This window comes from Scleropages formosus, chromosome 12 (assembly GCF_900964775.1).
Source record: "Scleropages formosus chromosome 12, fSclFor1.1, whole genome shotgun sequence".
Lineage (NCBI taxonomy): Eukaryota > Metazoa > Chordata > Actinopteri > Osteoglossiformes > Osteoglossidae > Scleropages > Scleropages formosus.
In genome coordinates this window covers 16,113,702-16,140,982 of record NC_041817.1, presented here as the reverse complement: position 1 = coordinate 16,140,982, position 27,281 = coordinate 16,113,702, and the positions used below count along the sequence as shown (strand labels likewise).

At 43.2% G+C, this 27,281-nt stretch overlaps 1 protein-coding gene across 1 annotated transcript in view; it reads left to right on the top strand.

Moving 5' to 3' along the window:
* dnah9l (dynein, axonemal, heavy polypeptide 9 like) overlaps positions 1-27,281 on the top strand; it is a 61,911-nt gene that overhangs the window by 7,036 nt on the left and 27,594 nt on the right. The window contains exons 9-51 of the mRNA XM_018729546.2: positions 341-457; positions 712-849; positions 1,141-1,265; positions 1,419-1,614; positions 1,732-1,836; positions 3,113-3,499; positions 3,765-4,094; positions 4,699-4,953; positions 5,194-5,363; positions 5,596-5,818; positions 7,153-7,269; positions 8,184-8,270; positions 9,192-9,350; positions 9,555-9,638; positions 9,763-9,921; positions 10,031-10,153; positions 10,246-10,368; positions 10,759-10,983; positions 11,217-11,308; positions 11,400-11,526; positions 11,630-11,788; positions 12,131-12,364; positions 12,576-12,707; positions 13,720-13,880; positions 14,448-14,604; positions 14,693-14,838; positions 14,941-15,057; positions 15,186-15,324; positions 15,394-15,486; positions 16,458-16,652; positions 17,197-17,274; positions 17,466-17,598; positions 18,145-18,272; positions 18,399-18,547; positions 18,815-18,965; positions 19,424-19,555; positions 19,679-19,852; positions 23,101-23,305; positions 24,795-24,960; positions 25,297-25,399; positions 25,574-25,813; positions 25,943-26,104; positions 26,841-27,034. Coding sequence (XP_018585062.2) covers positions 341-457; positions 712-849; positions 1,141-1,265; positions 1,419-1,614; positions 1,732-1,836; positions 3,113-3,499; positions 3,765-4,094; positions 4,699-4,953; positions 5,194-5,363; positions 5,596-5,818; positions 7,153-7,269; positions 8,184-8,270; positions 9,192-9,350; positions 9,555-9,638; positions 9,763-9,921; positions 10,031-10,153; positions 10,246-10,368; positions 10,759-10,983; positions 11,217-11,308; positions 11,400-11,526; positions 11,630-11,788; positions 12,131-12,364; positions 12,576-12,707; positions 13,720-13,880; positions 14,448-14,604; positions 14,693-14,838; positions 14,941-15,057; positions 15,186-15,324; positions 15,394-15,486; positions 16,458-16,652; positions 17,197-17,274; positions 17,466-17,598; positions 18,145-18,272; positions 18,399-18,547; positions 18,815-18,965; positions 19,424-19,555; positions 19,679-19,852; positions 23,101-23,305; positions 24,795-24,960; positions 25,297-25,399; positions 25,574-25,813; positions 25,943-26,104; positions 26,841-27,034 — 6,890 coding nt within the window. The remainder of the gene's footprint in view (positions 1-340; positions 458-711; positions 850-1,140; positions 1,266-1,418; positions 1,615-1,731; positions 1,837-3,112; positions 3,500-3,764; positions 4,095-4,698; positions 4,954-5,193; positions 5,364-5,595; positions 5,819-7,152; positions 7,270-8,183; positions 8,271-9,191; positions 9,351-9,554; positions 9,639-9,762; positions 9,922-10,030; positions 10,154-10,245; positions 10,369-10,758; positions 10,984-11,216; positions 11,309-11,399; positions 11,527-11,629; positions 11,789-12,130; positions 12,365-12,575; positions 12,708-13,719; positions 13,881-14,447; positions 14,605-14,692; positions 14,839-14,940; positions 15,058-15,185; positions 15,325-15,393; positions 15,487-16,457; positions 16,653-17,196; positions 17,275-17,465; positions 17,599-18,144; positions 18,273-18,398; positions 18,548-18,814; positions 18,966-19,423; positions 19,556-19,678; positions 19,853-23,100; positions 23,306-24,794; positions 24,961-25,296; positions 25,400-25,573; positions 25,814-25,942; positions 26,105-26,840; positions 27,035-27,281) is intronic.

The window sequence follows — 27,281 nt, the reverse complement described above, 5'->3', positions numbered from 1 at the left end:
CTGACAAAGGGATAGTTGTAAAAATGACACTTTGAAGGAGAAGAGGGACTAAATAGTATTGTGTCTTTTTTATAACCGCTCATAAATGATGCTGATGGGATGAGTCAAGGGGCTGGCCCCGGGGAATCCCACCGAGACAGATATGCTCTGTAAAGGACACGCTCACCATAGGCCTCGCTCCGACAGAGCGACAATGAAGTCTCCTCAGTTTGGTCGAAGACTGGTGATCAGCGAAGCAAATATGCACGGAGCCCACTGGTTGTCCTGGATGCGGAGCCACGGACCTCCAATGTACATATAATTTTCCTCACTTACTGATTGAGGACTGTTATTTGTGCAGGACTTTCTTGCTGATTACACCCGTCTCATGGAGCAAAACAGGGACTTTGATCAACGTCTGGGCTCCGTACTCAACCTGGCCTTTCAACATTCAAGAGGGCTGGAGTCTGCCTTTAAGGTGAGCCCAATTTTCTCCCCATTTACACTGTCATTACAAGGAGGGCAAAGAGTTCGTGCAGCAGTAGCTTAGTGAGACGTTTAGGCACCTGGCGGGATGGCACTGGAGCAGCAAGGCGCCAGGCTGACTGTCAAGGTCGTTCGACTCTCACTCTCATGAAATCGCTGCTCTTACCTGAGCCTCGTTTGTTCGATGATCGACTAGTGCGGCATGGTGTTCAAGGCTCTCTGCGCCCATGCTTGTCATCACGGCAGCTCCTGCAGATGTTCGGGACCCTTTTGGAGAGGCCGGGGATCAACAGGCTCTTCGCCCCCAACTACACGGTCCTTCTGAATATGTTTGAGGACGAGATGAACCACTGTCAGCTGGTACTTGACAGGCAGAAGGAGAAAGTAAGACGGAGACAACAGAAGTTCTACTTCACTACTGCCGAATTGCCATGATATCATCATGCCCAGCATCCTAGATGTATGACACATGATCCCAAGTAAATTATTTTTCGTAACGAGTATTTATATCTGGGAAAGGTGGGATATCTGTCAAGTCTTTGAAAATATGAAATGCTAATTTTTAACCGCAGTCATATAGATTTGGCTCATTAACCTTACAGCTCACCTTAGGTCTAACTGGCACCGTTGCTGAAACACTGACTCCTTTTGTGTTTAAACTCTGTGTTATTCTAGCTGCAAAATAGGTCTGCATTTCTTAGCAAGAACCTGCCTGTGGTAGCAGGAAACCTGAAGTGGTCACAGGAGCTACGGGACAGGATCTTGACCAACCGCAGCAACCTTCACCACCTTAGTCATGCGTAGGCATCTTATCTTGCTACTGCCACATCTCAAACTAGTGCAAAAACATTTCCAGATCTTCAAGCGACATCATCAACAATGCAAAAACAGGATGGTTGTTCTGAACACTGTGAATGTAATGTTTCTGCATCTGTGTGCATGTGCGAACTTAGGCCCATGGGGACCAATGAGGCAGAACAAGTGCTGATGAAATGTGAGAAGATTCTGGAGTTGCTAGAACAATATGATGAGGATATCTACTCGTCCTGGACAGAGGGTCTAGAGGAGCTGTGTCACACTCATTTGCAGCAGCCTCTCCTGATCCTTAACCAGGAATCAGGTCTCCTTGAGGTCAACTTCAACCCAGCAGTAAGTTGGAGAGAACTTCCTGAACATAGTCCACCTTTGACCCTTTCACTCTACATTTAATGCATAACTGACACCTGATTTTCTTTCTTTGTGTGCATTACTACTTTCCTGCAACAGCTGACTTCAGTGCTACGAGAGGTAAAGTACCTGGGAATGCTGAATTATGACAACATACCAAAGGCCGCCCTCAACCTCTTCTCCAAAAGAGAAAATCTCCAACTGGTGGGTTTTCACTTTTTTTATTTAAGGTGCACGTCACACTAAACCATCCTTATTTTAATGGATGCCGCTGTTTGACTGTTAGACAGTGATCTGAAAATAGTGAAATCTGGCAACATATATGTCTTATGGTAGTTTCTGACGTAATTAAATAATATACTGTGTACCTTGCTATTAATTTTGTCTGTCACAGTAAACTTCTTTTTAAATGAAAACGATTGACAATAAGAAAATATCTGCTCTCCAGAAGGTCCCTTTCATGTGAGTCTGAGGTCCCACGAGTGAAGTAATGTGTTCTAGGCAATTGACCCTTCTGCCATGCTTTACTGCACATATACTAAGTTAAAGCTGTCATCACGTTTCCACGGAAACCCTCGCTGTCCTTCTTACAGGAGTTTGAGATGACAATGTGAAGACATCATGATATAACTGAGCACGTATTTAGTTTCAGCAGTGTAGAATTCATGGGCTACAGAACACCAGTAACCTCCTGAATAGACCGCAAACAGTTAACAGTAGAGCAAGTATAAAATATTCTGAGTGTACAAGTACAATATGTACTTCCTTAGACATTCACCTTCATATTGGCAACTTATATACATCAGTATTAGTCTACTTAATTGTTACCTTAACACTGTAAGTGGCTTTGGAGAAAAGCATCAGCTAAATGAATAAATGTAAATGTAAGTCTACATTTTACTGAATATTTTGCCCAGGTCTTTATATTTTTCCACTCAAGAAGGAAATTTTAAAATAATTAGTAGCGATGGCTCTCATATGTTTTGTATCAATAACTGACTAGTGAAATGAGCCTTAGCTGTCTGGGTGTTGTCAAACTGATCGTCAAACTTCTCACCTTTGCTGTTTATTCAGAATGTAACCAGGTGGGATGAAGGGAAACTGTGCAAACTCTACCTTCACCCCATGGCATGTTGCATAAGGCAGGTCAGAAAAAGCTAGGCGCTGCTCCGGAAACAGATGAAACCAGTTCAGCTGCAGCAATGGCAAAATAAGTTAATTTGTATATTTCATGTTTTATTTTATTTGTTAATGTATTTGTTTTGCTGGTTTTGTGAAGTCACAGGTAATAGCGTTGTCTTCTTTCATTCATACAAGCAGCACTATTCCCTGGTATCTATCTCCTCTTCATTGCTGGGCCAGTTGTACCTTCCTCAGGAATACAATTTCAGCATTTTCTGTAGGTACCTGCAGAATTCTTCTGCTCTTCCACTCTTGGAAACCTTATTTGCCGGTATGTGTTGCATTCCTCTGTGCGCAGTACGTGCAGACCCTGTCCCTGGTCATGCACTTGTACAACAGACTTCACAGTACCATCCTAGATGTGGAGCTGGGCCTGGTTAAAGAAGAGCTGAGGGAGACCAGTGAACAGATCCGACCATCGCTTGAAACTCTTGTCTGGACCCAGGAAGACCTGTGGAACTATATTCGGCAGTGCCGTGACCTGGTTCAAGGTGTGGACAGCCGGGTTCAGAAGAGTAAAGCCAACGTGGAAGCCATCCGTGAGCTGCTGGGAGGTTTCTGCCACGCGCCATTCGGCAGCCGAAAGAGCAGTGGCCTGCTGACCATCAGCTCTGTGGAACAGAGCATCCACAAGCATTACACCCTCATCACTGTAACTGGGGAGAAGATACACCAGCTTGTTCAGGTGGCTACCACACTCATGCTCAGCCCAATGGCTTATGTTCTCTCATATACTGTTTATTACCAGAGCCAGTGTCAGCAACCTAGAGGTGGGGTGAAAACAAGGAAGGGAGGATGCACCTGAATAAAAATTTGAAAGTCATGATCCAACCATGGACACTCGGTGTCCCTACTGTATATTATTACAGTGTACCGCACACTTTGTTCAAAAGTGAAGGACCACCCAGTGTTTGCTGCTTGACTGACCTCTGTGTGCACTTCTCTCCCAGGAGAACGAGGTGCTCCTCCGTGCTGACCCAGAATCTCCCGAGTGGCGGACGTATGTGGAATACATTGACAGCATGGTGCTGCAGGGCTTTGTCAGTGCAGTCCGCTCCTCCTTGCAGTACTTCATAGAGAACATGGATCCGACCCTTACAATCACACCGCTCTTTGAGATTCAACTCATCCTCACTGGCAGTGACCTTATCTTCAGCCCCCCCCTGGATCTCACCAAGAAGAATAATTTCTGTGACACAATTGATAAGATGGTGGGCAATATATTTAAAATGGCCTCCTTCATACAAAGGGTAGCAAAACATAAAGTGGAGTCATACCAGGTGAGCAGGTTTTTTTGAGAAAAAAGTACACTCTACTTTGAAATAGTACCGTGATCAACACGGTCTTAGTAAGACTGTATGTAAAATCTAACAAATTCTAGTTTCTCAAAGGAGGTTTTTCTTTGCTTCGCCCTCTTGATGTCTTCATCAGTATTTTCCTCATTGAAGATCAACAGCTGGATGAATTACAGAGAACCAACTTCAGATTGTGCCAAAAAAGGATGGGAAATTACGGACAGTGTTTGGATAATTGGGCTTGTCTAGGGAGACATGTTAATAACAGGCAAAAATGCGCATGACATGTCACTTTGTGCCTATGGTGACAGTCTCTTTCTGGTGCTGATGAGCTCTATAGGGAGGAAATTGTTCTGGGCAAACAGCATCATTATTTGTAGCCGGCAAGCTGCTCGAGTGTTTACCCAAAACAGCTCGAACTGACAGGATCCAGTTGACTGGGATATGTTTGTGCACTTTATTTTCCTTAGTCCCACGAATAATGTGGCTAATTGCCTTGTATGAAAAGCTTAAAATAGACTTTGACAGGCGCTACAGAACACAGCTGGTTCACCCTCTGAGTGGTGACTTTTACCCTATGACCCTACAGTCAGACATCGATCAGGCGGTGGAGCTGGTGGAACTCTCCCAGGTCATCAGGGGCCGCACAAGAAGCGCTGCTGCCAAGGCAAAGGAGTTCCTGAGCTCATTTGCCGGCTATCGCTACCTGTGGACAGAGGATCGCACAGAATTCATGAGGCAGTTCCTACTGTACGGCCACGTGCTGAGTGCAGAGGAGGCAGAGCTCTATGCAGACTATGAGCTGGCTAAGAATCCACCAAAACTGGAGAACTTCAAGGAACAGGTACTCATGAGATTTCCCCTGAGATAGGCTGAACTGTTCTTCATTTAACACCATTTGTGTCATGTCACGTTTATTGTTTTACTATTCCCAGATGTTTGACTATTCCTAGAAAAAGTTGTTTAATTGTTTAGGCATGGATTTCCTTGTGGATTTCTTGTCTCAAATACTACACTTCACTTTCAGTTTGATTTAAATTACTTTGCCAGTCCACTGCCACATTTGAACTTATTTTCTTGTTAGATCAGCATTTTTGAGTCATTGTACGTCAAGGTCAGTAAGTTTGAGGACAGGAAAATCTTTTCTGGCTGGTGCCAAGTCGACATCAAGCCGTTTAAAGTGTCGCTGATGAACGTCATCAAAAAGTGGAGTTGGATGTTCAAGGAGCACCTGCTGAATCACGTCAATAACAGGTGAGCTTCTGGGCTTTGGCCTCAGAGATGAGGCCAAAGAGGGTTGGGTTCACACCAGTTTCTTGGACAAGTGTCAGCGCTTCTTGAGCAAGTACAAACACACAAGAAATCCCGAGTGGCACTGAACCGCATTACAGGAGTACAGAGGCTCACTTTTGTTTTTAGGAAATTTCTTGCAATTTGATTGGATGGCTCTCCAACCCCGTGTCTCTTCCATTGTCTGCTCTCACAGTGTGCAGGATCTGGCAAATTTTATTCAAGTCACAGACCAAGGTCTTTCCAAGAAGGTGGCTGACGGAGACTATGCAGGTCTGGTGAACATAATGGGACACCTCATGGCGATGCGGGACAGACAGATAACAACTGACCAGCACTTCAGACCTCTCAAGTCAACTGCAGACCTTCTCAAAAGCTATGGGCAGCAGGTTCCAGAGCAGGTCTTGATCCAGCTGGAGGTAACACTGCAGAGAATGAAACCAAATTCGGTTCAGATTGACAGTGTAAGTTGCTCTATGGAAAAAAAGGCTTAAAAATGTAGAAAAAGTGCCACAAAAAGCCACATCAAACAGTAACAAGGTGCTCACAATGGTAAGGATTAAATCTTAACACAACTCTCTTAGAACAGCACAGACTAGTGACAAACAGTCAAATCCAATATCAATGACCAGTTGAACAAATGGGTTCAGCTCCAATTAATCTTTTTTATGAATCAGATTTTTTCGGTTTAACTTTTTGTTATGTGGTCACATGTTTTACCAACCACAGGGTAACTGAATTTGTGACTTAGTCCTGTATATTTCAGGGGAACTGAATGCAAGGGGTCCCAGCTATTCATGATCAAAAATGTATATAAATAAGTACAGTTGAACCTTGAACAATGCTGGGGTTAGGGGCAACGACCCCCCGCGCAGTTGAACATCCACGTATAACTTTTAACTCCCCAAAAACTTAACTACTCATAGCCTACTGTTGACCGGAAGCCTTACCGATAACATAAACAATCAATTAACACATATTTTGTATATGTATTATATACTGTATTCTTCCAATAAAGTAAGCTAGAGAAAAGAAAATGTTATTAAGGAAATCATAAGGAAGAGAAAATGCATTTACACTGCTTGACTATATTTATCAATACTGTAAGTTTATGTCTTCTCTTTACAAGATGAATCGTCTGTCTCTCAGTACCTATATCACTATTGTCTTATATGATACAAAACGCTTTACATGTTATATTTATTATGTGTATATTTTATAGTAGTAAATGATAAAATAGGGGGTGCGGTGGGTTGGACCGGGTCCTGTTCTCCAGTGGGTCTGGGGTTCGAGTCCCGCTTGGGGTGCCTTGCGACGGACTGGCGTCCCGTCCTAGGTGTGTCCCCTCTCCCTCCAGCCTTCCGCCCTGGGTTGCCAGGTTAGGCTCTGGCTCTCCGTGACCTCGAATGGGACAAGCGGTTCAGAAAAATGATAAAATAGACTAGTATCTGCATATATTTCATGCATTCATGACATACCTATCATTTTCTTAATTTTTTCGATATTTCTAGGTTACGCAATTTGTTTGCGAGTTTTTGAAATTGTCCCATATCTCCAAAAATTTTTCCAATATATTTACCGAAAAAAAATCTGCGTATAAGTGGACCCGCGCAGTTCAAACCCGGATTGTTCAAAGGTCAACTGTATTTTCTTTTAACCAAGTTCAGTTTAAATGTGTCCGGCTTTTTATACCACATTTTGGGATGAGAGTTTGATAGGTTTGCTCCGTTTTCACGTTTTGCAATGCCTGCAGGAGCTCCCAGAGAAGTGGAAGAATTTGAAGAAGGTTGCCTTCACAGTGAAGCACGAGGTCGCGCCGCTGCAGTCCAATGAGGTGTCCGTTATCAGGAGGAAGTGTGCGCGGTTCGAGGTGAGGCAGGCTTTGTGCCCCGCGGCCTGGCCTTACCACTTTCCTCCATTTTGTCCTGGTAACAAGGTCTGTGCAAGCTCCAGTGAAGCGGGAAATTGTAAACTCCCTAGCAAGGGCGGTGTCAGAAAGATAACGGCCCTGTTTTTGTTGGTAATGTGTCAAGGGGATGGATCAGATAACACTGAGTCCCTCACGAATGGGAGTGATGATACCTTCCTTTGTAAGGAGAATTCAGTTTAATGCCGTGCCTCTACATTCACTCCCAAACGCCCTTGACACCGTAAATACGTGTTTACTCTTTCAGACACATTCAGTATATTTTCATTCGAATCACTTGTTTTTCTTCTCTTTTGTCATGTGCTATTCCCTGCAGCCTGTATTAGTCATGTGCAAATAAACACTCATACGCATTACTTTTGAGACATTGTAAGTAATCAAGATGATTTTTTTAGGTCATAGATCGATAGGTGACCGACATTTCAGATTTCTTTCAAAGCTTTTCAAACATGCTCTCTGCATTCTCATTAAACTGGAGAGTTAATTCGGGTTATGTTGGAGTTTGTCACAGAAAATACTGCAATGGAAGCCAAAGAGGATGAAAATAAGCAGAAAAAAGTACCAACACAATACTCATTCTTACATACTCTACCTTGGTTATCCAATAAAATAAACCATAATATTAAAGGGAGCATTCATGAGATCCTATCTCCAACTATTTGACTTGAAGTCTAATCCCCGTGAAGCTACACAGAGCTCATTAGGGCCGGCACGGTGATGTTCCCAAGGCTGTTCCCATTAAAGTATCAGCGCACAGCCTCATCAGTCTTCTTGTAGCGCTCAAATCAGGCTGTCAATTACAGCATGCATTTATGGAAATTACATATTTGTTAACGTGGGGGAAAATGTGTTTTCAGATCAAGCAGCATGAGTTCAGAGAACAGTTCCGCAAAGAAATTATCTTTAAGACTGGCATTGATGAGCCTTATAAGCTCATAGATAAGGTAAGTATGTTATTATTCACTATATTGCGTTTCTCTGAAAACACAATATCTTCATGACTGAGACAATAGTAATGTGATGAATATAATTTCTCCAAGTGAAGTAAGAAGAACTGTGATTAGATTAATTAAATTAATGAGCAATTAATTATCATGTTTCAGAGCTGCCATGAATAAATAAAAGCAATCAGTTTAAATATCTTGCTCAAAATAAATTACTATAACAAGCTGCTCTGATGACCTTGTTTCTGTGAAAAATATGTTCCATATACTCTAATGAGTGGGTGATTGTATATTCTCTATGTTTGCATTATATGTACATCTATAACTCTGTAAGTGTATGGGTGTGATTTGTTGGTTGGCTGTAGAGTATATTGTACATTTTATGCAGACTATATAATACTATAATAACTATATAATAATTATAACTATATAATATTGGGAGGGGGTGCGGTGGCGCAGTGGGTTGGACCACAGTCCTGCTCTCCGGTGGGTCTGGGGTTCGAGTCCCGCTTGGGGTGCCTTGCGACGGACTGGCGTCCCGTCCTGGGTGTGTCCCCTCCCCCTCCGGCCTTACGCCCTGTGTTACCGGTTTGGCTCCGGTTCCCCGCGACCCCGTATGGGACAAGCGGTTCCGAAAATGTATGTATGTATGTATATAATATTGTACTTTTACTTGTATATTATGCAAATAAGCAGGTTCTTCTCTTATGTTTAGTGATATGGATTGCTTATACTGTGAATGCTAGATGAGATATTTTGCCCATACAATGTCTAGTGTTTTCTAAATGACTATGAATACACCGTTCATTCTGCAGCTACTTCTGTGAGTAGCAGCACTGTGTTCGTGAGTGCTGTGTGCGTCTAGAGAGGATACACGAATGAATGAGGGGTTTTTGGGTTCTATGCTGGTTGACATTTCAGGCAAACGTGGCCGTGGCTCAGCTGGAGGACGAAATGAAGCAACTGCAGGATACAGCAGACTTGTTCGAAGTCAGCTTCCCTGACTACAAACAGCTACGGCAGTGTCGCTCAGACCTAGTCCTTGTCAAATGTGTGTGGGACCTAGTCATCTTCATCAAGGTGCTGACTGCTGTCTTATTGCAATAATAAGAAGAATTCAAAAATGCTTTCAAAATTAGGACTTCACTGTTACCTGTAAAATTTAGTTACATGCTGTTTTCCTTAAAATTTCATAACTGTAGCACATTGGGATACATTTTAAGCAGTGTTTGAATCTCTATGTTATGCTCTCTTTGGTCTGTTTTTCTTCCAATACCATAAAAGACCAGTATTAAAGACTGGAAAAAGACCCCATGGAAAGAAATTAACATTGAGCAAATGGATATGGAACTAAGGAGGTTTGCTAAGGTAAAATTTCCCTTCATTATGAAATGTTCTTTTTGATTACTTAAACACTATATTACGTACAACAATGGCAAGGAAGTATCTTCCATCCACTCCGAAGAAACTATGCTGTGCTGGGTTCTCATAGGAGATTAAGATGTTGGACAAAGAGGTGCGCACCTGGGATGTGTACTCAGGCCTGGAGTCCACGGTGAAGAACCTCTTAACATCACTGAGGGCTGTCAATGAGCTCCAGAACTTGGCAGTGCGCGAAAGGCACTGGCAGCAGCTTATGGCTACCACTGGGGTATGACATCACCTTGCTAGTGGGTTATTGTAGTTTCTGTCTTCCTACACTTTACCCCCTGCTCAATTCATTGGGCCCCTCTCAATATCCCATGCCTTGTTGTACCTAGGTCTGTTTTGTCATGGATGAAAACACTATCCTGGGAGACCTGCTGGAGCTGCAGCTTCACAGGTTTGAGGACGAAGTGAAGAACATTGTTGACAAGGCTGTGAAGGAGATGGCCATTGAGAAGGTCTGGCTCCTCTCACTAGAACAACTCAGATCAGCTAATGGTGCATACTGTTTCCCACAAAGGGGCTCAACTCTTTTTGCTCCCTGCTGTAGGTGCTAGCAGAGATTCACCAAACGTGGAGTGTGATGAACTTCTCCTACGAGGTGCATCACAGCACAGAAACACCACTTCTTAAGTCTGATGAGAATCTGATTGATCTGTTGGAAGACAATCAGGTAACTGGGTGTGCTGCTGTTCGATGCTTTATACATTTGCAATTTTTGACTGCTCTATGAGCTCATTAAACATTTGATCAAAATCAAGTCATCCATCCGACCTCTGATTTTCCTGTAGAACATCATTGCACCAAACTGTATAGTACTACACCACCTGAGTTTTTCAGAGAAATATTGCTTGTTTTTCAGCTGTTCACAAGCATTTAAAATTTTTTTTTCAGATTTTTGAAGGTAGAGTTTCAGTAAATGATAAATAATAATAAGTTCTCTGGTTTTCCAGAACATACGCTTTTTTTACACATGGGTTTGTTTTTGTAAAAATCCTTCTATGAACTTTGCCCCGGCTTTTTGAACTGCCATTTTCTCACTGTGACTGAATGGTGCACACAGGTACAGCTGCAGAACATTCTGATGAGCAAGCATGTAGAGTACTTCCTGGTGGAGGTGAGCACATGGCAGAAGAAGCTGATGGTAGCTGATCTGGTCATTTCCATTTGGATGGGTGTGCAGCGCACCTGGGCACACCTCCAGAGCATCTTCACCAACTCAGAGGACATCCGCAGCCAACTGGCACAGGACGCCCAGAGGTTTGAAGGGATCCACCTTGACTTTCAGGTGTCTGTTAAGTCTTATCTTCTTATCACTTTTATTCTATTGGCATCTTGTTGATGGTCTAACGGCATCATGTAATGAAAAGTCACTGCATCATAAGGCTAACCAAGTATGACTCAGTGTCACTGAAAAGCTCAGGAAGTAGTAGTCATATATTTTACATATATAATACACATTCTGTAGTTTAGACTGACTGCAACTGTTTCATGATTTCTGTTTTATTTTTTATGATATAGAATTTAATGGCAACTGTGGTCCAAACCAAAAATGTTATTGAGGTCACCAATCTGCCAGGTTTTTTGGAGAAATTAGAGGCACTGCAACAAAGGTAACACCATGTACTGTGTATTTTTATGTGTTCCTATGTCCAGTAACGGGTCATCATTGTTCTTGATTCTTCTGGCCCTTTTGCTTTTCAGGTTGTCTGTGTGTGAGAAGGCCTTGGCAGAGTACCTGGAGACCAAGAGGCTGACGTTCCCACGCTTTTATTTTGTCTCAGGTGCTGATTTGCTGGAAATTATTTCCAAGGGAACCCAGCCTAAACAGGTATAACGACAGCCTCTCTCTGAATGTGCATTCCATGCTTGAGTTATGAGATGCATTAGGGTGCTAAACTGTCATTTGTCTCTACTCCACAATGTTGATAAAGGTCACCAGGCATTTACTTAAACTCTTCGACAATCTTGCTGATCTGAAGTTCAAGGAGGTGGATGAGACAGAGGAGGATGAGAAAGTGGCAGCAATGGGCATGTACAGTCGAGAAGGGGAATACGTGCCCTTTTCCGAACCCTGTATTTGCGAGGGCCAGGTACCTGCTTCAGATGCACACCGACACTGTATATGTAGTACCAAAACATTTTCAATATATTCAGCACTTTTTAACTAGCTAACCGTACACTCAACATCCACTTAACTGACACCTGTTTAGTGGAAATGTTCTTTAATAGACCATGCAGTGTAGGACAAGAATGCCACATATCACATTAGATATCATGATGATATCTGAACCAAGACAGGCATTTCTAGGACTATTCTGATGTACTGTGTAAAGCAGTGACTCAACAGAGTAGGTTTACCATAGTCTGATTGGACTTCTGAAGGCCATTTAAATTCATGTCATGACACCCAATATGCCCCAATCTGTCCTCAGGCTGAGTGTTGGCTAAGCAGCTTGGAGACCACCATGAGGCACACTGTCAGGCAGGAGATTATGGAGGCCGTGGCAGCCTATGAGGACAAGCCACGTGACCAGTGGCTCTTCGATTATCCTGCTCAGGTGGCTCTCGCCGGAAGCCAGATTTGGTGGGCCACCGACGTAGGCATCGCCTTTGAGCGAGTGGAAGAGGGCTTTGAGAGTGCCCTTAAGGACTACAACCGGAAGCAGGTGTGCTCATCTCTAAAACAATGCAAAAAAAATTAAAAAATTTTTACAGTAAAATCAAAACTTTCAGATAATCTTTTTGTGTTTAAGACAAGAGCAATCTGTCTGTGTTTTTCAGTTCCTCATTCCAGTTTAGTTGTGTACACCTGTATAGCACCTTTGTATTTGTCCACTGTCGAAAGAGTGAGTACTAGTGATTGACTCTACCGTCCAGGTTGCCCAGCTGCACGCACTCATACATATGCTCCTGGGGGAGCTCAGTCCTGGAGATCGCCAAAAGATCATGACAATCTGCACCATCGATGTCCATGCTAGAGATGTGGTGGCCAAGCTCATCGCTCAGAAGGTAATTTTGCTGGAGCAATTACACCGCTAATGCACTCTAAAAGCCGGAGGGGAAAAAACAACTCATTTCCTCGTTAAAAGGGCATTTTTCGCAGCTCATGTCAAGTCGAGACGGCATGTTTTGATTTTTTGCTCAATTTTGCCTTTCACTTTGAGAGGAGAATAAGGGGCCTATTTCGTGCCAGCGACAGCGTTTCTGCTGGCTCACGGTAATGGCCCCTTTCACGAAACTCTCCCACAGGTCAGGTGTTTATGATAGGAAAGTGCACCTAATTAAGTCACACAGATGAGAAGCGTTGAAAAAGCAGTGGCATGTAAGAACCTGAAGTGTCAGAGCTGTAGATATGATTAGGGGACCTGTTTGTAAAGAAAAGGAGGCCCACGGTAAGTCAGGCCCATTTTGTGCCCAGGCTGCATCGCCTGTCAGGAATGATGGCGCGTCTGTAGATGATGCAGCCACACAGCAAGTGTCATCACACAATTACTCTCACTGCGGCTGCCGTACGGGCCCGTTACGTAGGTCTTGACGAGCTTTGTTATTCACATTGTATTCCCTGTATCTGACACTTTAATGTTGCACACCATTGTTTGTGGAGATTAAGATCTCTGCTCACTTCTGTCGCTTTCCAGTCTATCGTCCCAGTAAAAAGACACAACCTGGCATCCTCCCATCAACGTGAAGATGTCAAACCCTATGCCACACCTTCTGTTGTTGGGGATTCTGTATGTCTGTGTGTGTCTGCCTTTGAAAATCTGCAGAAGTCCATTGTGTGTCACTGCACATGGGTGCTGTTCATCCTGGGGCAGAGGCTTGTTGTAGCAGCAGTGTTATTTGTGTAGCTAACAAAATAGGTGCTTTAGGCAATGATGGCTTTTAAAGATCAACCCACTGATTGTTCTCCACTGTGAATGAGCAATAGTCAATACCAGCCCAGTGTCATCAAGGCAGTGGTGGTCATGCCATGGGACAGCTGCAGTGGACCATCCACCCTTCCAGTATGTTCTTCTGCCAGGTCACCAATGGTCAGGCCTTTGCCTGGCTCTCACAGCTAAGGCACCGCTGGGACGAGGAGAAGCAACACTGCTATGTCAACATTTGTGACGCCCAGTTCCAGTTCTCCTATGAATACTTGGGTAACACACACAGGCTGGTCATCACACCACTCACAGACAGGTGTGGAGTCTTTCTCTGTTCAGATAAACATCTGACCCTTGTAGACTACCTTGTCCATTCCTCTTCTGAGGATGTCACACTATGTGGCGCTCACTCACGTTAAGAAACTCTGAGATACATATCTAGTGAAATGCTGAATCTTAAAATACACATTAATTGATACTAACATTTGTAAAATTCCAAGCAATTTTGATAATGTGACCACAACATCTTGTATTACATGATGAACTTTTCACCATTTGTGATGCTCACTTGCTCGTCTTCTCCGTGAACAGGTGCTTGCAAGCTATAAATTAACTATGAGAATACGATCACAGGTGTTTGGCCTTGTCTTTTGTGTCTTTTGTGTTTTGGGGAAATTCAAAACCTCTGAAAAATTAGCCACTGAAATATTAACCAAAACCCCTGAAACATTAATACTTTTCAGAATAAAACATACACTAACTGACTCCATTAACAACCATATCAGGGTAAACGCATTAGTTTTAGTTAGAAGGTGCGGAAAATCATGTTGAATCTTTTCTTGTATCTCATTTGTGTTTGACCTACGCTCATGTCATATGGCAGGTGTTACATCACCTTGACACAATCTCTGCACCTCACAATGAGTGGTGCCCCTTCAGGCCCAGCAGGCACAGGCAAGACGGAAACCACCAAGGATCTGGGTCGCTCCCTTGGCATCATGGTCTATGTGTTCAACTGCTCTGAGCAGATGGATTACAAGGTGAATCGGGTGTGGTCCACAGTGCTGAATATGCTCACACATAAAATGTTTTCTAAATGATCTCTTGTGCTCTCTTGCTTTATTTCAGTCTATTGGGAACATTTATAAAGGGCTTGCTCAGACAGGAGTGTGGGGTTGCTTCGATGAGTTCAACCGTATATCTGTGGAAGTGCTTTCTGTAGTTGCCGTCCAGGTCAAAACCATACAAGATGCCATCCGGAATAAGAGGAAAAGGTGCTTTATTAACCTACTCTTATTTCATTTATTAGTTGCATCTTTTTACTGAGAAGAATCTCCCCCGACTTTCCCCACTTCCCCCTCATTTTGCTTGGCTAGGTTCCTTTTTCTTGGGGAGGAGATAGAATTGAAGCCCACTGTGGGCATTTTCATAACTCTGAACCCGGAATATGCTGGGAGAACAGAGCTCCCTGAGAATCTGAAAGCTCTGTTCAGGTAAGGTAACTCGTCGCCTTGTTTGTGATTATGTGCACGGGATTCACAAAGTTTCCAGGAGATCATCTCCATAAGGATTTAAAGATCTGCTGCTGGAGTAGCAGTGTTGCTGTTTTTGACTTCTGCAGACCATGTGCAATGGTGATCCCGGACTTCGAACTCATTTGTGAGATCATGTTGGTTGCTGAGGGTTTCACTGAGGCCAGACTGTTGGCACGCAAGTTCATTAGCCTATATACCCTGTGCAGGGAGCTGTTGTCCAAACAGGTGAGCAGTCACTCTCAGTGACAAACACATACAGAGTTATACTCTGTTGCTAACAACCTTTGGTTCCAGGACCACTATGACTGGGGCCTGAGAGCCATCAAATCCGTGCTGGTGGTGGCAGGGTCATTGAAGAGGGAGGACAGGAGCAGGCCCGAGGAGCAGGTACTAGAAAGGACTTTGCCCGCTGCACCCGTTATATCCGAAACAAAATAAATAACAATTAAAATAATTGACAAAAATAGACAATTACAAATCACAATTACACTAAACAAACAATTAAAGAAGGGCAACACCTCTAATGTCACAAGGCACATCCCTGCTTCTCTATGTCAGGGAGCCAACAGGCCCTTCAATAGCTCTTGATAAGAAAGACCCTCAAAAGCACCTCCTTTTACACAGTAGTTCAGAAATCTGATAGTTAAGAGGTCATAGTGACCACTTCAGTGAAGGGATTTGATCTATAAGGGATACACACACACACACACTTTCTGAACAGCTTGTCCCATACGGGGTCATGGGGAGCCGGAGCCTAACCCGACAAGAGAGGGTGTAAGGCTGGAGGGGGATGGGACACACCTAGAATGATGCGCCAGTCCATCACAAGGCACCCCTAGTGGGACTCGAACCCCAGACCCAACGAAGAGCAGGACCCCATCCAACCCACTGCGCCACGACGCCCCCCTTCTATAAGGGATACTACAGTATATTTCTTAACATCCTGGACTCTGTAGCTACCACCACTGAGTCAGTGGTAAGACCTATGAACAAGGTTTCTTTACAAGCTTGTTGAGTCAATTTTAAAATTATATAAAATATCAGACTGATTGCATCGGTAACTGGAGACTGACTGATGTAAAAACCACAGCATAGTGCTCTGTGGTGTGAAATGCTTGCTCTGCAGTGATCTGTGGCTAATAGCATGGTCGCTAAGTTGCAGCTGTCTGTTAGCTGCAGATGTGTAACAGTAAAATCTGCCCACAATGGTGTGGGTAACAGGTTAGATTTAACAAGCCAGATGGTGACTCTCGGCAACCAACCAATCTGTTGTTTGTTGGTTTTTATGCCTTTGCTTATGATTTGTTTTGATAACATTTCATTTCCCCTGGCGGTGGTCTTACTTGCCCCTTATGGAGGTTCTGATGCGTGCCCTGAGGGACTTCAACCTACCCAAGATCGTCACCAGCGATGTGCCCATCTTCTTGGGCCTAATCAGCGATCTGTTCCCCCTGCTGGACATTCCACGGAAGAGAAACCCCGAGCTGGAGCGGGCCATGCGGAGCTCTGTGGCTGAGCTCCACCTGCAGCCAGAGGAGAACTTCATTCTCAAGGTCTAAGGGGTGGGGGAAGCTCAAAGCAGTTTTAATAGCTGCCTCGTAACTCTGCTGTTGCTACCACCTTATGGTTAATGTTTTGTCACTCCTTCGATGTGAACAAGCACTCTGGGAGATCCTCAGTCTTTTATTGTCATCCAGTGCAGGTTATCTAGCAAGCCGAAAGCCTCTGCACGCTGCATACCCAGAACTAAAACATGCACCCATATAATTCCTTCTTAGCACAGTAATTGCCGTCCTTTCATTCTTACTTTGCTCTGTGTAACTGCTTAGTCAAGTTGTGTTTAAATACTGATATTTATGTTTAAACATGATGAAATTCACCCTTCCCAAATCAGTGCTTATTGTTGTATGTTAGCACTATACACATATCCAAATGCTTCCAAATGTAGTGTGCTATGGATTATATAAAATATTTAAGTCATTTACTGAGCATATGGAAACACAGTGGGATTGTGAAGGCTGTTGAAAGTGTAATTCAATAGGATATCAGTGCATTGTAGAGATGTCCCTCATGTGGTGTCTATATCTTTTGGTCCAGGTGGTTCAGCTGGAGGAGTTGCTGGCTGTGAGACACTCTGTGTTTGTAGTAGGGAGTGCAGGGACTGGGAAGAGCCAGGTGCGCTTTGATGTTTGGCCATGGAGCTTTCCCTCTCTATACCTTTCTTTTTGTCTCTCTGTCTGTGGACTTCACTTGAAGTTTAATCATTCCAGTAACTCAGTTGAGTACAATTTCTTTTTATTAGCTTGAATGTTTTCATGTGGTTGTAGGAAAAAATTTGGCTTTCTCTGCATTTGTGTGCTCAACAGATCCTGAAGACCTTGCACAAGACCTACACCAACATGAACATGAAGCCGGTATGGAACGACATCAACCCTAAAGCAGTTACCACAGATGAGCTCTTTGGCTTCCTCCACCCGACCACCAGAGAGTGGAAGGATGGTGAGGAAGAGTTTGACATTATGTCGAATAGACACATTGAGTAATATCCCCCTGGGTAGAATATGGTTCTTAGTACACATTTACTGTATGTTTGAATATATGTTCTCGCTGACTCTACGTTAAACTTATCCGTGTGTTTTTCAGTTGATACCTCTATTATAGTTGCAGCTAGCTGAATAAAACACAAGAAGCTGAATCTGGCTTGAAGTGAGATGGACTGTGCTCTTATTTAGTTCATAAAACACCAGATGTCTATGTGAAAACACGGTTCAGATTTTTTCTTTATTTTTCTTCTCACTCCCTGTAGTTTTGCGGTAAGACATTTGCTTTGGTGATTTCCTGCAGGTGGAGTTTTTGGCCTATACTTCCTCTTTTCTGAGACATAATGACTTCCAGGTGTTTCAGATCTCTAGATTAGAGAAACAAATGTAAACATCTGAGTGAGAACAAGAATTGCTTTTCTAACAGCTTTTGTTAAAGTCTCACATAACTGGATTTGAGAATATAGATTTACACTGAAAGAAAAAGTATAATACTCTCCTTCAGGCCTTTTTTCTTCCACCATGAGAGAGCTCTCCAGGATGTCTCATGATGGCCCCAAATGGATTGTTCTGGATGGAGACATTGATCCAATGTGGATTGAGTCTTTAAACACAGTCATGGATGACAACAAGGTTGGCTACTTTCTGTAATCATGACTCTACCTGAGGTTCTTTTCTGGAGATAGAGGTTTTCCCTTCATCTGGTTCCCACCTTGCCAAATATGCACAAGAGCTTCAGTTTCTTCACACCTTCTGTAGGTCCTCACTCTGGCCAGCAACGAGCGTATCTCCCTCACACCATCCATGAGGCTTGTCTTTGAGATCAGCCACCTCCGCGCTGCCACACCCGCCACAGTGTCCAGAGCTGGCATCCTATATGTGAACCCACAGGATCTTGGCTGGAACTCGTGAGTGTCTTCCCCCTCATAATGTGGAATGCGGTAAACAGGGAACCATATTGTGCTCATGCAAACGTCTTTCTGGCCTAGATAGCATACATGTGAGAGATTAAAATCACACAGGTTTTTCTTTCTTTGAAATCTCAGTTGTGTTAAGAACACAGGAGAGAAAGGGTTAACCCTCCACTTTTCCAAGCACCCACGAGCTGGCTTTGTCGCTCTGTGCATTATGGCAGTAATTGAGTCTCTTTAGTAGTGCTTTTGTTTCTTTTTTAGGTATGTAACGAGCTGGATTGATACTCGACACGCTCAATCAGAAAGAGCTAATCTGACTATATTGTTTGACAAGTACGTTCCTTACTGCTTGGAGCAAGTGAGATGTAATCTGAAGACAATTACGCCAATTCCAGAAAACAGTATGGTGCAGGTAAGTAGCATTTTAGCTCTTGTCAGGTTTAATTTTGCTGAATTCCGTCTCCTTTCTGCAGCCTCTTACCAGAGTTTAACTTTTCATTTCCAGAGTGTAGGGTTCTTAGTCAAACTTTCATTAGTTGCCGGTGAAGTTCTCCGACTATTTCCAGTTGTTGCTCGAGAGCAGTTATAGCTCTTAGACAATATCAGTCGAGCTTGTATCATCAGTGCTTAGTAATTTGAACCAATATAATTTGTTTTCATTAGCATTGGTTAGGAATGTTTTTATTTTCTTTAAACGTGGAATGCACTGTATAAAGTGTCCTTGGTTTCTCAGGTATAAATGTTGTACTATACAAAATACTTTAGTAATGGTAGAAATTACCCAGTAGAAAGTTTTGTAGCACAGATGTCGGTGCCTCTTTACCTAGTAGAAGACTAGTTAAGTTGGTGGTTTTCCATGTGTCTTCTCAGACCCTGTGCTCTCTGCTGGACTGCCTGCTCACACCAGACAACACACCTCCAGACTCTCCCAGGGAACTGTACGAGCTCTACTTTGTCTTTGCCTGTGTCTGGGCTTTTGGGGGAGCACTCTTCCAAGACCACGTTAGTGTTGCTGATCAGTGTGTGACTAGCGCATAGTGTGTGTTTCTGTCTTTGCGCTTCTGTGTGCTGTCTGCTATTTTGTGACAGATCCTGTTTCCTGTCTGCTTACGCCGCTTCTTCCAGCTCATTGACTACCGTGCCCAGTTCAGCCGCTGGTGGGCAAAGGAGATGAGGGCTGTAAAATTCCCTTCCCAGGGCACCGTCTTTGACTATTTCATTGACTCCGAAACCAAGAAGTTCACCCCCTGGAGTGAGAAGATACCATCCTTTGAGCTGGAACCTGACATTCCCCTACAGGTGGTGAGCTGTAATCCAATTCTGCCATGTGCCGAAATCCTCATGTTTAAGTAAAGGCCTTGCAGCGTTCTTTCACTTCAAGAAAAAATAGAGTAAAAGCTTAAAAGGAATTCAAGGTTGTGGAGGACTGCAGACCCAACTGAACCTCCTGTTTGAAGTCCCTGTGGTCCCCTTACATTTTATCACCACTGGTATTTGTTCTCAATGGCAAATTAAGAGCTACCCTCGTGCCATTCAGTTTCTTTTCTGGATACAAAGCTTAAATTTTGTCTAACTGCCTGAATTTACGACTTTCCTGTATTTCATACAGCAGAATCAATAACGGTACTGAAGTGAGGGAGATAAAAATTTATAGTATCTCGCAATTTAATGGTTCAAAAGATGCAATTTGAAAGATCATAAATTGTGAAGGAGTCTGTGCTTCATTGCCCTTGATTCAGTGCTCGCTGTTAGGACTTGATTTGCGAGCGCCTGCAAAGTGTGATTAACGAGGCGATCGATGCTCGCCATGGCGCCGTGCCGAGCCCCTAATGCTCCTCATTAGAATAAATAAAATAAATTGACTGCCGTTCTACGAAAACTCTGTAATGGTTAAAAATCGGAAGATGTCATCTTCTGGTGCACGGTTTGGCTCCTCTCAGATTGGGCCTGACTCTATCACATAGCCCCCCCCCCCCCCCCCATGCAACAGTCTAGGGGTCCCAAACCGCAGGGCATCTGGAGAGTAAGTGCAAGAACCCAGGAATCAAAAGTGTCATTGGCAGGACTGAAGGGGGCTGTTCAGTCGACTCAGTTTTGTGGGTCTAATTCCCCTACCGCTAATGTGTAATGATCATAAGTCAGGGGCTTTTCCCCTCTAAGTCATGGAGGGAGGCAGTTTATGGAGTACTAATGCAGAAATTTGTGTTTCAAGCAGATGGTTTTCTGTGGGTGGGCTTCAGTGTACAAACCCCATTCCTGGAAAAGTTAGGATATTTTCTAAAATGCAATAAAAACAAGAATCTGCGATTTGTTAATTCTCTTGAACCTCTATTAATCTGAGAAAAGGAAAAAGAAAAGATTTTCAGAATTTTCACGGACCAACTTAATTGTATTTTGTATATGCATGTTCACCACCGTGTTACATCACTTTTCCTTTTAATTACACTTTTTAATCGTTTGGGAACTGAAGATACTATTTGTTGCAGTTTTGCAAGTAGAATTTTTGCCCATTCTTGCTCGATGCAAGACTTCAGCTGCCCAACAGTTTGTGGTCACCGTTGTCTGATTATCCTCTTCCTGATGCGCCATACATTTTCAATAGGAGACAGATCTGGACTGCTGGCAGGCCAGTGAAGCACATACACTTTGTCTACGAAGCTACGCTGTTGTAGCACATGTACAATGAGGCCTGGCATTGTCTTGCTGAAATAACCACGGACTGAAAAAACGTTGCCTCGATGACAGCATACGTCTCTCTACAATCCCAATATATGCATCTGCTTCAGTGGTACCTTCACACACATGCAAATCACCCATTCCGTGGGCACTGACGCACCCCCGTACCATTACAGATGCTGGCTTTCGCACCTTTCGCTGACAATAGTCTGGACGGTCCTTTTTGTCTTTGGCACGGAAAAATCAAGGTCCATTTTCTCAGAAAACAAGCTGAGACGTGGACTCAGCTGTCCACAGCACACGTTTCCACTGCCTTTCGGTCCATCTGAGATGAGCTCGGGCCCTTTCTGCATAGAATTAACGTATGGCTTCCTCCTTGCGTACTAGAACTTCAGGCTGCATTTCTGGATGCAGAAGTGGACTGTGTTAAGTGACAACGTTTCTCCGAAATACTCCCGAGCGCATGTGGCTATATTTATTACGGTAGCATGACACTTTCTCATGCAATGCTGCCTGAGGGTTCGAAGCTCACACACATTCATTAGTGGTTTCCGGCCCTGCCCTTCACGCACTGAGATTTCTCCGGATTCCCTGAATCTTTTCATAATATTATGTACCGTCGATGGCGAAAGACCTAAATTCTTTGCAATCCTGAGCTGAGAAATGTTCTTTTCGAACTGATTGACAGTTCTCTCACGAAGTTTCGCACAAAGTGGTGAGCCATGAGTCATCCTTGCTTGCGAAGACTGTGCCTTTGGTGGATGCTCCTTTTATGCCCGGTCGTGATACCCTCAGCTGTTACCAATTAAACTGCTTATTGTGGAATCTTCCAAAACAGCGTTACTTAAATATTCTATAAACCTTTCACTCTTATTCTGCCTCTGTCCCAACTTTTTTTGTGTGTTGCAGGCATCAAATTCTAAATGTGTTTGTATTTACGAAATACAATGAAGCTGGTCAGCCAAAATAATAAAAGTCATTTCTTTGTACTTTTGTCACTTAAATAAAGGTTCAAGAGAATTAAAGAATTGCAGATTTTTGTTTTTATTGCAGTTTAGAAAATATCCCAACTTTTCAGGAAATGGGGTTTGTACATTGCACTTCTACATTTGTTTTACATCACCTGGCCTCGATCTTAATGATAACATTTACCAGAAGGATTGATTTACTTTGCTTTTTGCTTTTTGCTTTTTGATTTGATTTGCTTTCAGCTACCTGTTGGTTTTCTAAATGTAGAATTTAAAATGGTTGATTTGAAGAAAGACAAAAATAGCACTTGCACACTGCATCTGCTCCCATAAGGTAATAATTTGCTGTGACAAATGAAGGAATGGCATTTTGACCATATTGCTCTTCATGAGGAAATAGCTCGTTCAGCAGTGTTAACCATTTTTCAACCGAGTAAATACATTATTGATATTTTCCTTTTTCCCCATCATCATGATATCATCTACAGAGGAATCTATAGGTCACATTTTCATGTTGTTACAAATTAAAACCGTAGAAATTAATAATATGGGGTTAGATGAAGCTGTGCAATGTATTTAATCTTCTTTTGAATATTATTAACCTGTATATAGCTGGCATCCACTGTTCAAGGTCACTGGAAATGTGTAGTACACCATACGAAGCTGCTTACAACTGTTTACCCATTTATGTAGCCGGGCTATTTATACTGGAGCAATTTGGGGCAGGTATCTCGGGTAATACAGTGGAGCAGGAATCAAATCTGGGGCCTTCAATTGCAAGATGATGGCTCTAATGGATCTAACCACTACTCTACCTGCTGCTGCGTGAATCAGGCTAACTTTATAAATTGACTGGCATTAGTTTGATATTTTTGACAGAGTGAATGTATTTGCTTCCTTCAGATGGTCCTCGTCCACTCAGCAGAGACGATCTGCTTGACTTACTTCATAGACCTCCTGCTGCAGAAGGGCAAGCCGGTGATGCTGGTTGGAAATGCCGGGGTGGGCAAGACCATCCTGGTGTCAGACAAGGTGTCCAGGATGGCAGAGGACTATATGGTGGCCAAAGTGCCCTTCAACTACTATACCACCTCTGCGATGCTGCAACGTAAGACACCCGCCCTACTCTCTGCTCGTCGTAGCCGCCACCGAGTACCTGTCCTTTGAAACTTACCATTTGCTCTAGATACACTTAATAGTAATTGCACGTTGCTATGAAACTGGTACCACGGGGGGAGCAAGTAACAAAGACAACTTCTTAACCTGAATACTCATATTATACATGAAGCTGAAAAATTTCCTTCTTTTTTTCTTTTTATTATTTTTCTTACTTGAAGCTTTCTTCTGAATAAAATACACAAGCTGCCTTCTATGGCTAAGTTGTATGCAGCTGTGTATAATATATGAATGAAAAAATCATTCTATTCTTTGCTTATAAATGATGACGTATGGTGGCACGATGGGGCAGCACGGCAACTTGTGCTGCTGTCTCACAGCGCCTGGGTGGTGTGAGAGGACGTGGGTTTGATCTCCGCTCAATCTGTGTGGAGTTTGCATGTTCTCCCCGTGTCTGCTCTGGTTTCCTCCCACAGTCCAAAGACATGCTGTTCAGGTTCACCCATAGTGTGTGAGTGACAGAGAGAGTGTGTTCCAGTGATGTATGGATGAGTGAGCCATTGTAAGTAGTGTATCTAGCAGTGTAAGTCACCTTGGTACATAAGGTGTGTGGGCTGATGACATTACATAGAGTTCCTTAGAAGTTGTTTTGAAGAAAACCATCTTCTAAATGAATAAATGAGGTGAAATAAAAAGTGTTGGGTAAATACTATTCAAACAATTAGTCATTACTGAACTTGTAATTTTCTATAAGCCCATGTTTTCATACATTCTAAGAGAAATTGTTTAAAATGATGAATATTAAAATGCATTTACTCTGTAGTGATACTCTTTTTCGAATGTAACATGTGTATCGTCCTGTATATAATTTCAAAATCTTAAAAAACTTGATTTTTGTTTTTAATTTACATTAGCACTATTATGATAGAAATTATTTTATGCTCCCCCTGGATGAACAACAAAATTTTGAGTCCAGGCACAGGTGTGGTGAATGGAGCATGAAATTCATCCGGTATTTAAAAAAAGCCCTTAATTCTTCACTGAAGGGAAGTGAAGGGAAGGGAGAACGAAAGTTGCTCAGGTTACTATCGAGTTCTTACAGCTATTGGGTCTAATCCAGGCAAATCAAAGATTACCAACAATGTAAAATCTTTATGGAAAACACAGAGCTTATCTATATTTCTTCGCAGTTATATATGGGTATATATACCCATCTGACCTTTCATGACCAGCTGGAAATGCCAGTAATAATGTTTACATTGCTCTCCAGTGCTTTGCAGTGCTTTTCGCCTCAATAGTTTGCTGTTATTTTTGTTGCATATGATTTTAGGATATTGAACAAGTATAAAACCATTCACAATTTTCCATTTGCAGTGTTGCCTGATTGGAAAAAAATCCAAATGTACTGATCACCAAACATGTTTCCCATCCTGGTTGTACCATTACTGTCCATATGTGTCACTGTATCTGTGTATATGTAGGTATCCTGGAAAAGCCACTGGAAAAAAAGGCAGGAAGGAATTTTGCACCTCCTGGTGCTAAACGACTGATTTACTTCATTGATGACTTGAACATGCCGGAGGTGGACACCTATGGTACGGTCCAGCCCCACACGCTCATACGGCAGCATCTGGATTACAGCCATTGGTACATACTCTTTATACATGTACTCATGTGTACGACATTAAGCTCTGGATTCTTGCAAACATCTGCCCTGAATGTTGTTTTCACAATTTCTTTCTGTGTAATGACTCACAGTATGACTTTTCTTGTTTTTATGTACACTGTATGTATGATATTTTTCAGTAGGGACATACAGATATATGGTTTTTTCACATTCGTTTTTTAATCCGAAAATCTCTGATATGGGAAATCGAAAAGATTCATTCCTTTCAGTTCATATTTTGTGCACCTTTTTGCTATGGGGTACCTATGTAACTTAGTCTTGGGATGACAGTTTGATCAAATGTATAAATTGTATAGGTATGACAGACAGAAGCTGGCCTTAAAGGAGATCCACAACTGCCAGTATATCACCTGTATGAACCCAACAGCTGGCAGCTTCACAGTTAATCCCAGGCTGCAGGTAAATAGCGTTTATACTACAAAGCACTAGAGAGTACTACCTGTGCTTACATATCAGCATGTGTTCAGAGAATGACAATCATTTTAATTCCTTCATTTCATCTTTTTGTTGTGTTCATAAAATCAACAAACGAAAAGGTGACCCTGTCTCTCTGTCCTTCCTCCCCGTGCCCAGAGGCATTTCTCTGTGTTTGCCGTTCACTTCCCAGGTATAGAGGCACTCTCCACTATCTACAGCAGCATCCTGAGTGCCCACTTCCAGCTGGGGGGCTTCAGCTATGGGGTCACTAAATCCGTGGGCAGCCTTGTCCAGGCAGCGATATGCCTGCACCAAAAGATGACCCAGAATTTCCTGCCCACCGCTATCCGTTTCCACTACATCTTCAACCTGCGGGACCTCTCTAACATATTTCAGGTGTTTCCCTTTGCTTTGGGTGGATAAATCAGTGTATGTATGAAGAGACTAAGCATTCTTCATAGTTTACCACTGATTCTTTCAGATGTAATGAAATATTACTAATACTGACTGTCGTTGCATTCTCAGGGCATCCTGTTTGGTCTTCCTGAGTGTTTACGATACCCCATCGACCTGGTCCACTTATGGCTGCATGAGTCCTCCAGGGTGTATTCGGACAAACTGATGGAGGAGAAGGACGTAGAGCTCTTCAATAAAATCCTCCTGGACACTGGCAAGAGGTACTTTGAGGTAAGAACACGAGCCTTGATAGGTGGTGATGCGGTTGATCCATGACGTTCTCCACATATTGCAACAAACATAAAGCACAAAACTAAAGCTGAGTTAAAGTCTAAATTCACTTAAGTTAAATATCGATCAACTGATAAATTGGTGTTTTCACTTATATATAATTTAATTAATTACAAAAAAAAATACCTTCACCATGGGGGAGTGTGGTGGTGCAGCAGGTTTGGTTGGGTCCTGCTCTCCAGTGGGTCTGGGGTTCGAGTCCTGCTTGGGGTGCCTTACAACGGACTGGCATTCCGTCCTGGGTGTGTCCCCCTCCCCCTCCCCCTCCAGCCTTATGCCCTGTGTTGCCAAGTTAGGCTCCGCTTCACCGTGACCTTGCTTGGGACAAGTGGTTTCAGTCAATGCGTGCATGTGTATGTTTGTGTGTGTTTCACCATGGGGGGGCGTGGTGGCGCAGCGGGTTTGGCCGGGTCCTGCCCTCTGGCAGATCTGGGGTGCCTTGAGATGGACTAGTGTCCCATCCCCCTCCAACCTTGTGCCCTGTGTTGCAGGGTTAGGCTCCGGCTTGCTGCGACCCTGCTCAGGAGCAGCGGTTCCAGACTGTGTGTGTGCTTCACAATTACATTGGTTTTGACAATTTCTGAAAACGGAAAGTGTTTCTTATGATTTCCTTTAATTTCCTTATGTTGTTTGACATTTCTTCGCAATATTTCTATGTGATCTATGTCTGTTTCAGGGAATAGACGAATCCATCTTCATCCACCAACCACTTATCTACTGCCATTTTGCCCACGGGCTTGGAGAACCACGCTACTTCCGAGTGTCTGACTGGGAGCGGCTGCACAAGACGCTGACAGAAGCTCTGGAGCACTACAACGAGCTGCATGCCACGATGGATCTTGTGCTCTTTGAGGAGGCCATTCAGCACATGTGGGTCTCCCTTTACCCACTGTTATCATGTGGTGGGCATCTCACAGCAGGATGGGACAATGTACTTTTGGTCAACCCCTCTTCAGCAATATTGTTGAAAGGGCTACAGGTGTGGAACTGATTTTAGTCAGAACGTTGCCGGATGATGTTCAAGCAAGGGCCCTACTTAAATATTTGACCTTAAAAGTTTTGGTAAGAGACATCAAAGATTACCATTGAGGAAAAATGTTCATTTCAAGAAGAAAAG